Source organism: Trachinotus anak, unplaced genomic scaffold, assembly GCF_046630095.1.
Source record: "Trachinotus anak isolate AG129_WGS33_773 ecotype Australia unplaced genomic scaffold, CSIRO_AGI_Tana_v1 ptg000004l, whole genome shotgun sequence".
Lineage (NCBI taxonomy): Eukaryota > Metazoa > Chordata > Actinopteri > Carangiformes > Carangidae > Trachinotus > Trachinotus anak.
In genome coordinates this window covers 26,069,322-26,080,417 of record NW_027273855.1, presented here as the reverse complement: position 1 = coordinate 26,080,417, position 11,096 = coordinate 26,069,322, and the positions used below count along the sequence as shown (strand labels likewise).

The 11,096-nt window shown below is 41.6% G+C and overlaps 1 protein-coding gene across 1 annotated transcript; it reads left to right on the top strand.

The window, feature by feature from the left end:
• Positions 1-246: 246 nt before the first annotated feature.
• On the top strand, positions 247-5,854 carry npbwr2b (neuropeptides B/W receptor 2b). Its single transcript, XM_071477492.1, has 2 exons — positions 247-366; positions 941-5,854. The coding sequence occupies exon 2, from the start codon at positions 1,954-1,956 to the stop codon at positions 2,968-2,970; it is 1,017 nt and encodes a 338-aa protein (XP_071333593.1). The 5' UTR covers positions 247-366; positions 941-1,953; the 3' UTR covers positions 2,971-5,854.
• The last annotated feature ends 5,242 nt before the right edge of the window (positions 5,855-11,096 follow it).

Below are 11,096 nucleotides of genomic sequence, written 5' to 3'. Positions count from 1 at the left end.
CATTCACAGTCACACAAATATCTGAAAACTAAGAGGACAGAGACATGAAACAGTTCAAAAGTAGCATCTACACCAGCAAAGACTTCAACATGAGGAGGACACTTTCAAAGTCGTCGGTCCCACCGGGCAGCAGGAGCCTCACTGACCACAGGGTTGACACGGGGATCTCACAGTGACGTCAGCCGGTGACGCTGCTTTCCAGGAGTGAGAGAGAGAGAGAGAGAGAGAGAGAGAGAGAGAGAGAGAGAGAGAGAGAGAGAGAGAGAGAGAGAGAGAGAGAGAGAGAGTAGCTGGGGCTGGAGAGCAGCGCATCTTCCACAGATGTGAGACCAGAGAAGAGTGACTTTACCGGGGACGCAGAGGAGGGTAAACCCGCCTGATCTCACTTTATACACCTTGAAATTCTGTCTTGAAAAACGTTTTGATTTGAGGTCGACTGATTTTATAGCAAGTCTGACCTCAGCTTACATTAGATAGTGGATCGTATGTGATTATTGTTACAGGATATTTTAAGGTTAAGAGAATAATGTTTGTCAACACAAGATGTCATATAAGAAACTTTACACCTGCTTTTGGACTTCTGTACCTGGTTATTGCACATGAATTAGGAAATAAACATGAGTTCATTTACTATGACCCGAGGAAACTGTGACGCATGGCTGCATCAGGTTACTTTAACAGGGTAAAGTTTGGTTTCTGCCTTGTGTTCATGATACGTGTCCTTCAGAGAGAGAGAGAGAGTAAAAAATAAATCGTTAGCAGTGGATTAGTCTGATCCTGTTCGGCCCGTTCAGCTCTGGACTTTTGTCTTTATTGACACAAGGCTGCTGTTGTAAAAACGTGCGCCTGCTGTCTATTGACGTCCATGCACTCTGTCCCCACTGATCTTTAAAATGTGTGCATGGCGACTAATTGATGTCCACATCTCTCTGTTGTGCAGATTTTGTGATGCGCCACCCATGCGTAAAGCTCTGGCACCATCTCCAGAGAGCACAGGAAGCGCGGAGAGGAAACGTCACAGCCTGAAACCTTAAATAACCACCATAAATATGCTCTTGGACAAGTTCCACCTGTAAAAAAACTCAGTTTAGGTCTCTGGCAACGGGGAGCGAGAGAATCGGAGGGAGGATATCTTCAGAGCAACATCGACAGAGAGAATGTGATTTTCACGCCGACTTCAAAGATGAAAAGTGACGGAATGAACCCGAGTGGAGATAAAGTGTCAAATGTTTTTAAAGAACTGCAAATGGAAAATCGACCCTGAAACAAACCGGACAGAGCCGCTCATTTGATGAACATGAAACCAAGCGTCTGGAGCGTTTTCACATCAAGGACACAAAACAGATCCAGAGGTTTTCTCCTGAGACTGTGACTGGATTATTATTAATGCTCATGATTTCCTCATATCCCCCTGTAACTGTCTGTACAGTAAGTGAGGGAGGTAAGACTGCATGAGAACAGTTTACATAGTACTTAAATGTTCTGTCTTTTTTACAAGCCCAGAAACTGAAACCATAGTGAAAATACTGACATTATAATTACAATACTTTTAGGCTTTTATCCAAAGGGACTCAGAACTGAGGGTCATCACTAAAGCTTCAGTGCAGTAGGAAACCTTGGTTTTAGTGCAGAGCTTTACATTTATTCAGTATAACAAGAGAAGCTGTCACCTTCTCAGTGATCTGCTGGTGGTCCCTGGACCTCACATTGGGAACTGTCGCTGTAAATACTGATCTCATCTCTGCTGTCTGCTTATGCTCACAGGCTGAGCTCTTCTTCAGTGATCAAATGAAGGATAAACTTCATCTTTTTGATCCCTGAACTGTGCACAAGACAAGATTTTAGGCTGAGTGACTGATGACCGTATGTAACCTGTGTGTGAAGAATTGCTGGATCTTTGTCTGAAAATGCTCGCTGACTCTTAGTTTGTTAGTTCACATTTTCTCGTCAAACATGGAGAATGTGTCCATCCCCGGCGGTGTGCCGCCAGTCTGCAACGACTCTGTGGACTTCTACTCCATCACGTCAGGGAACCGCACTGACCTGAACTGCACTCCTCCCTCTGAGTTTTACTTCTACGCTGACCTTTACGTCATTTTACCGGTCATCTACTCTGTCATCTGCGCGGTGGGACTGACGGGCAACACGGCTGTCATCTATGTGATCCTCAAAGCCCCGAAGATGAAAACAGTCACCAATATGTTCATCCTGAACTTGGCCATTGCTGATGATTTGTTCACTTTGGTGTTGCCAATCAACATAGCTGAACACCTGTTGCACTACTGGCCTTTCGGCGAGGTTTTGTGCAAAGTCATCCTCAGCATAGACCACTACAACATCTTCTCCAGCATCTATTTCCTGACAGTTATGAGCATTGACCGTTACCTGGTCGTCTTGGCCACAGTGAGGTCCAAGCGCATGCCTTACCGCACCTATCGTGCAGCCAAAATCATCTCATTATGTGTCTGGATCCTCGTTATCCTCATCGTGATGCCTTTCACCGTTTTCGCTGGCGTCTACATCAACCCAAACGATGGGAGGAAGAGCTGCGTGCTCAGCTTCCCCAGCCCTGAGAGTCTGTGGTTCAAGGCGAGCCGGATCTACACACTCATCATGGGCTTTGCCATCCCGGTCTCGACCATCTGTATCTTATACACCATGATGCTCTACAAGCTGAGGAACATGCGGCTCAACAGCAATGCCAAGGCGCTGGACAAGGCCAAGAAGAAAGTCACCATCATGGTGTTCATCGTCTTGGCCGTCTGCTTGTTCTGCTGGACCCCATTCCACCTCAGCACTATCGTGGCTCTGACGACGGACCTGAGGACCACGCCGCTGCTGATCGGGATCTCCTACTTCATAACCAGCCTGAGCTACGCCAACTCCTGCCTCAACCCGTTCCTCTACGCCTTCCTGGACGACAGCTTCAGGAAAGCCTTCAAGAAGATGTTGGAATGTAGACCTGCCTGAACGAGCCACAGTACAACAAATAAAACCAGAGTGAGACTGTGATTGGGAGAAACCGACTTTGGACTCAAATCTGAATTCTCAGTGCTATGTGATGCAGATTTGATTGTTTGGTTTGTCAAAGCTGCACTAGGCAACATGATAGCAACAGGTAGATAAAATAGAGTTACCTTTAAAGTTATGTCTGTAAACTCTACACAACATCTGTAATGGGAAAAATTCAGCTAGAAATGCTTTTATTTTAAACCAAATGGATGAGAGAAGAAAAACATCAGAACATTGGTGAGTCTGGCTTTGTGGAGACAAGGAGCTGTTCTGGTGTCACAAGTTTAAATTGTCACTTCCTGTTCATCGGAGTAGATCTCCTAAGTTAATCTCACCAAGTGTAAGCAAATCGAAGCGGCTTATTTATTGGAGACAAGATTGTTACATTTCCTTTCTTTGCTGAATATTTTATGTTTTTACAGAATTTGCCTAGTGCAGCTTTTTATGGTTCTGAATACAGGGAATACTGCATGTTGACAGAAACAGGCATATTGGGGAATAAGAGCAGCTGACATACAGGACAATAATGACTTTATTATTATTATGACAAAAAAAAGAAAAGAAAAAAAAGGTGGTTATAAGTGTCAGCAGAATTACCCAGCATCATTGTGTCTGAAGGATCTGATTGTTTTACAGGTTAAGACTGCAATTAAAAATGTCAAAATGAAGATAGATTATGAGGAAGCAAGACTGGATGGGTCATCGCAAACAGCTGTGACCTTCGCTGGACTGGACAGAGGACAGAGAGATGCCTGTGAGGCCTGAACATCTGCTGTGTGGCAGAAATACAGGTCCACACTGATTTGCAAGCTGTCAATCAAATCAGTATCATGACAATAGTCAGGGTTGGAGGGGAACACTGAAGGGAAAAAAAGCTGGTAGGATTACACAAGAAATATTGTGTGATCATGTATGCAAACACTGAATCTGCCTTTAAAATATGTTGTGTTTTGAGTGGTACCAGATGATGGATTTTTGGATTACCTGGCATGTTAGGGTTCTTGAACAGAGATACTTTTGCAAACAGTGAAGTTTGAAGCACAGACTCTTTAAATGATGACATCCTGGTACACTAAATTACTTTTCCAGAATGTATATGTATGATATAAGACATGAAAAAGGAACCTTACCAACCCTGACAACAGTACTGTAGGCCTGATATGAGACAGGCATGGGACAGGAGGGCTATGTAAAATGTAACCTGTTTCTCTATACAAGTCTTTATTATTTATCATCATTATTGTCATTTTTGTGAGCCTTTGTCACCCCCTGTTGGTGACAGGGTGGCATTACCTGAAAATGTAGTCAGAGCTATTTAGACTTTGACAGAACTGAGGAGAGTTACATCTGTACACAGCTTGTTTTTCCATCTGTGACATGTGCACCTATAAAGATTGTTTATTATTATTATTATTATTATTATTATTATTATTATTATTATTATTATTATTATTATTATTATTATTATCACCACCTCTTCACTTCCTGGATATTCAGCATCTTTTAGTACCTGACTTACAGCTCAGATCTCAAGTTAATTCTCATCTGGTAATACTTTAAAGAACATCTGCAATCCAATAATAACTTTCCAAAGTCATACTGTTCATAAAATCATGACGATATTGAAGACGTGATAGTAGTGTGTGCACAGAGAGGAAAAACAAAAAACAAAACAGCAGGCTTATATGTGGTTTCACAGTGTTTATCAAAATATCAATCAAACAAGGTATATGTGAAATAAAATAATTTAAAAAAACACATGCAAAATGTTTTGAATGTCCTCTGTAAGATTTTAATTGTACTGATTTAGTAAAATGAGGCTGGGAAATATGTATTTATTTGATATGGAACTGCTAAATTTGGTACTTTGCAGGGGATTTGCAGGACTTTGGTGTCCCCCCTTCTTCCTGAAAGTAGAGCACAAAACAATGTCATGCTCAAATTTGCAGAAGAGTTAAGTGAACCTTTAAATGTTGGGGTGGTGAGACTTTTGAGAAAAGTTGAAAGGTTGAGAACCGGTCCAAGAATTATGTTACAAGGCTGTAAAACAAAAACTTTATCCAAATTGTAGCTGATATATTTTGTATCTTAAAGATTTAAGAATAAAGTTCTGAGGTTTGACCAAAAAACAGTATGTAAAGAGGGATCATCAGTTGATAAGAGTTCAAGAAGTTAAAAAAGTCATATTCACATGCTCATATTCATCTTCTGTTAGAAATGTGTCTTCAGTGTTGTAACAGTGCAGAATATCGCAGAGTCACAACACAGTACACATTACTGACACAATGCTCTTTTCACTGTCGTGAATCATGGCGCACAATGCAACTGTTTCTCCTTTCAACCTTCATTGGTAACAAAATGAGGAGAGACTTCCTGTTTGCAACAGTGATTTAGTGATTTAGCTTCAGCTTCTGCAAAGGCTGCGTTTGTGTGGCTCTGACTGCAGCAACAGAAACACTTCTAAATGTCCTGCTGTAAATAGTTCAACCCTTTTGCCATTTAACTGTACAGGAGAATGTATAGTCATGGAAATGTATAATCAAATATGCTTCATAATTAAAACCTGTGTCTCACAAATGAGAAATGATATAAAATCTGAGTTGATGATTATGAATCGTTGTCTTTTATGCAGCCTGTAATATAATTAAGAAGCATTAGTTAAAATGATGAATACAAGTTTATTTTCCCACTAGTATTCATGTATTTTTGATATTTTAGTTGCTTTATTTGACACATACAATAAATGTGCAGAAATTTGTTTTCATGGGAACTGTGCAGAAACATATTCCTGTCTAGATTTTTACAGCGCTGATGCACATTAAAAGAAGACATTACATGCAGACTAAGTGTGTTGTTGTTCTTGTCAGAATCATTGGTTGGTTGGGCTGGTGTCAGGGTCACCAGAGAGACTCTTTACATGGGCGACTACATCAGCTGTCAGCCGAAGAGCAGCGGGATGAATTAGTGATTGGAGCATCTTGTCAGCAAAAGGTCACAGATTTAATCTCTACAACAGACTGTTGTGTGCATGATGTACTGCTGAGCTGTCCAGTGGCTGTAAATGTACTGGGGAGATGATCCAGTGCAGCACACGCTGAGTAGCTGGGTTACAGTAATAATAATAATAAACTTTATTTGTATAGGACCATTCTTAACAAACAGACAGGTGACAAATTAAAGGAAAAACCAACATAAATTGTCTTAGTAAAGTGTTGAGGACCATGTGCTGCCAGAACAGCATCAGTGCTTCTTGGCATTGATTCTCCAAGTCTCTGAACTCCTCTGGAGCGATGGACACCATTCCTCCACCGTTTGGTGTTTGGATGATGGCAGTGGAGAGTGCGTCGGTCCAAAAAAAAAAAAAATTCACCCACCGGTTTAAAACTGGCTCGAGATCTGGCGACTGAAGGCCACAGCATATGATTCACATAATTTTCATACCCATCAAACCATTCTGTCTGTCTAAAAGTCACTGGGCGCTACAGTAAGATGGATTCATCTCAAAGCAAGAATCATAAAGAAAAACCGTCTTGCGATGGGATCACACCGGCGGTGACGCCCGTTGACATGGTGATGCTCCGACCTATAAACAGCAGTCATACATTAGGGACCACTCCCATCTGAGAACTCACTGACAAACCACAGACAGATTAACACCTGCCAGAGAACTCAACACCACCTCTGTGATAGTTCCTGCTACATTAGGTGTCTCCAGGATGCCCATATTGACACTGACACACACACACACACACATACACACACATACACACACACACACACACACACACACACACGGTGAAAACAATAGTAGCCACGCGCTGTCATGGCTGACAATAAACAGTATTAATCAATCTGACCTCTGCATTAATCAGTATTCTTTTTTTAATTAAAGTGAATTCAGATGTCAGTTAATGTAAATAAAGGGAGAGCCACTGTATACTACCTCACTGCTACCCTGCAAAATGTCCAGCATCAAACAGCAGGCATACAAAGTCAGCTGGTGAAGAAAGTGAAACATTTAGCAACAAAAAAGCCAGAAATTCTTCTCATGAGTGGGTGGAGACCAAACCGGCGATAAAGGGAAAGTTAAAGGACAATACTGAGGAAATTCCATAGAATTCTTATGATCAACAAATCCCCTGAAAAACACCAAAACCAGTGAATTAATCCCACTAACAATTATTGTCTGTGTAGTCAAAGTGAGTTAAAGCTTCTTCATCTGTGCCACGGAGCTGATCTGTTTTTCTGAAACTGTTCAGTGAGCCACACTGTTGCTGGGTCACACACACTCAAGCCCTCACACATCATCCTGCTGCTGCAAATATTCACTAGAGCAACAAATGTGGATTAAAAGCACTTTTTTAATCACTGATCCCAACTAAAACATGACAAAAAACATATCTTTATCTCCTCCTTCATCTTCTCTCTCCCACTCTCTCTTTCTCTCTGTCTCTCTCCCACTCTCTCTTTCTCTCTGTCTCTCTCCCACTCTCTCTCTGTCACTGTCACTGTTGTGTAAACACTCTTACTCAACTGTTTCCACTTTAAACAGTGCTGAAGAAAGAGGCTACAGGAGCTTAGTCAGACACTCTGCTGATAGGTTCACATTTTATTTGCTTTTCAAAATGTTCTTTTCAGTTTTGAAATGAACGTCCTTTCAGCTGAGGTTGTTTTCAAAACATGTTGAGGTAAAACTGTCTCTGGTTGAGGACATGTCCCCCCATTCACAGTACGTTCACGTCCCCTCATGCACTCAAGGTTAGATGTGTGTTTGTCTGGAGGAATAATGGACAAGTGCCCCCAAGTGGTCAGTTTGGTCAGGGGATGATAAAAATGTTCATTACAGCGTTTGTGATGATGCCTTTTTGTCACTGGAGGGCAGTGTTGGCAGTGTTCTCTCTCTCTCTCTCTCTCTCTCTCTCTCTCTCTCTCTCTCTCTCTCTCTCTCTCTCTCTCTCTCTCTCTCTCTCTCTCTCTCTCTCTCTCTCTCTCTCTCTCTCTCTCTCTCTCTCTCTCTCTCTCTCTCTCTCTCTCTCTCTCTCTCTCTCTCTCTCTCTCTCTCTCTCTCTCTCAAAAAGAAAAACAAACAACAGCTGATAGAAGATTTATAGAAATGTGGAAACAAATAGAAATTCTTTACCTGTTATTTTGCTGTTATCTGTTGCATATGACACTGCAGATGAGTCACATCTGAGGAAACTGTATCTTCATGTGAGTGTTTCAGTGATCACACTGTGTTTTATCCTTTACAAAAATCCAGACAGAGCTAAATGTAGAAGAACCGCGGTAGATGGCAGTGTGTAGCTGAAGATGGGATGTGTGCATGAGTGTATGGTGATCATACAGTATTCCCTACAGGGAAAGTGTGCTCTCCATCTCTCTCATGCACATGCATGTACACTCTACCACAAACACAGACCCGCCACCAACCTCCTCTCTCTCTTGAACTGCATTCAAATTCAACAATTATTCAACATTATCACATTTTGCGAAACATTTCTCCCTAGACATTTGCTGCCATATTCAGAAGGTTACTCTCCCACTGTGTCTTTGCATTGCAGCTCAAGTCTGATTACAGCAGAGGAAAGATGAAGTCTAATGGAAGCAGCTTCATGACGCTGATGTTAGGTGGATTAAACCTTTAGAGCCTTACCAGAGGTGGTACCAGAGGAGCGTAAAGTATGAAATCAAAGGTTTGCTCTTCTGTATGGTGGCGGATGCAGACAAACTGGGCAGAACTTCCTCTCAGTCAGAGACTGACAGTGTTTTCTCATTGTGTTTTCATGCTGGTTTGGCGACAGTGGGATGCCAAAGCAGTGATCTCCAGCAAGAAAGAAGAAAGAAAGAAAGAAAGTTAGTTAAATGCTAATGCCACAGTTTGTTTCCTGACTGCTACGTAAACTGACTAATTTAGCAAACACGTTTGAACACTTGTGTTGCTTACTTTGGCACTTGAATGTCAGCTAATGCTTTTGCAGGAGCTTGTGTGAGTTCCATGGAGCCAACATGTATATGTGTAACGCTAGACTGCTAATTTAGCTTTGCTAGAGAGGCTATGAGCTGCAGATTTAACTGCTAATGTTAATTTTTAGGACACATTTTCTGAATATTTTCACCACTTTATCTTGCTGTCAGACAACCATTTCCTCTGGAACTGACAGCAAAGGGCCGGGCTGGATTCAAACCCAGGCTGCTGCATGAAGGACTGTGTCCCAGCCTTTAGATCTCTGTGACTGAAACAGCTGATCTGCAGGGTAATACAGTGTCTGCTGTGTGTGCTTGAAATAAAATGAAGGGCTGGGATAATAGGAAATCTGAGAGCCCAGTTTCCCCCAGGTGATAAAATATTGGTTTTATTGCCGATCCCCGACTCATTTTCTGTTGAGCAGCACTCACACTACCTCTTGATAACTCACAAGCGTGATGCATTTTCAACCACCACACCACACATGTAATCCAGCAAAGCTTGAACCAGCCATTTGTCTTTTAACAGCTTCCATGGGCTTACATGAGGCTGGTTCTATGGTCACTATGGAGAACCTTAGGTAACCCAAAAACAGAAAAAAAAATGTGACTAAAGCTTCCACCACAGCAGAAGCAGCAGGATAGCTTCAGGGGAACATGCTGTTGCTCACATGATCGTAAACAGAAACTTATTACTGGTACGCAGGAGTGGGTCATCACTTAGACGAACCCACTCAGCCAGAAATGTGGCGGAGGAACCGTCTGGTTTGGTTTACGAGCAAAGTCAGCAATGCCTTAATGAAACATGATGGTAATTTTCTTCTTCAGGGTGAATCAGAGTCTGAGCCAAACTGGACTTTAAATGGAATCAAATGTTCAAAAATATTTGATTTGGCTGCTGTTTTAATTTACTGAATATTATAATATTATAATATTATCTCTGACACACAGAGATAATATATCTCTGTGTGTCAGGGGGATTCAGAAAGACACTATTAACAACATGTGATTCAGGTCCATAATATTTTGCTCTTAACTGACCTTTGGTGAGTAAGGGGGTTTTACACCAAGCAGCGCTGCCTGTTTGTTTGACGCTCACGATGTTAAATGTCGTTTTCAGCAATTTCTGTAAACACCACTAATGGTTTATAGCTGCGTGATTCGATTACAAATCCACCCACGTTTTGAGCGTCAAACATTCATTAGTTTATGAGATTACTATTATGGGATTGCAGCTTTATTAGAAAGGGCACACAGCAGGGGGGAGGGCAGGAGGAGGAGAGAAAACAACAACACCACCACAACATGCAGTCAGGTTAGACCGAAGTTCATGGTCTTCTCTCCTGGGGCAATGACCTCCCTGACCTTCACTACTGATTTCTTCCTCAAACTGCATTGAACTAAGTTTGCTTATTTAGTTTCACGATGATCTCAAGTCTGAGCCATTGTTTTGTGACTTGAAACTGTTTCAGGGGAGACTTTGAGTAGGTTGCCAAAGGATTTCAAATCTAAAAACGAAACAAAAACAAACAACCCAAAACAGATCAATAGTATTTGAAACAAACACACCAAAATATGTTGTCTCGGTCCCATATTTTACCTCCTTCTTTTTATTTGAAGTGTCTATATCCAGAAGAAAATATATTTGTCAGTTTAAATACCAGAACACTCAGAAAAAGCAAATACTGCAAGGTTGGATGTTTGTCCAACTTTAGTTTATGACAGAATATTTACTCAGCTAAGCTGATGAAAATTCCCGTCAGACTTGGCTGTACTGTGTTTGATGCTAGTTAACATGCAAACTGATGGTGAAAATAGTAAACAGTTGTTAAACATCAGCATGTCAGGGTTTAGCATTTAGCTCAAAGCACTACTGTGCCTAACTAGAGCAGCTCTCCTTAGTGTTCACTCTTAGTCTTGTTGGCACATTATTGTCTATCAATAACCTTTCCTCTGATGCCATATTTGTCATCCACCCATTCACGCATCCCCTGCTGATCAGTATTCATACAGTGTATTGGAGTCGCCTTACTGGCAGCAGAGGTGACATATGAAAAGGTCCTGGAAGACTGGAATCAACTGTTGGGATATGGGATGAGAGGGAAAGAGTGAGAAATGTA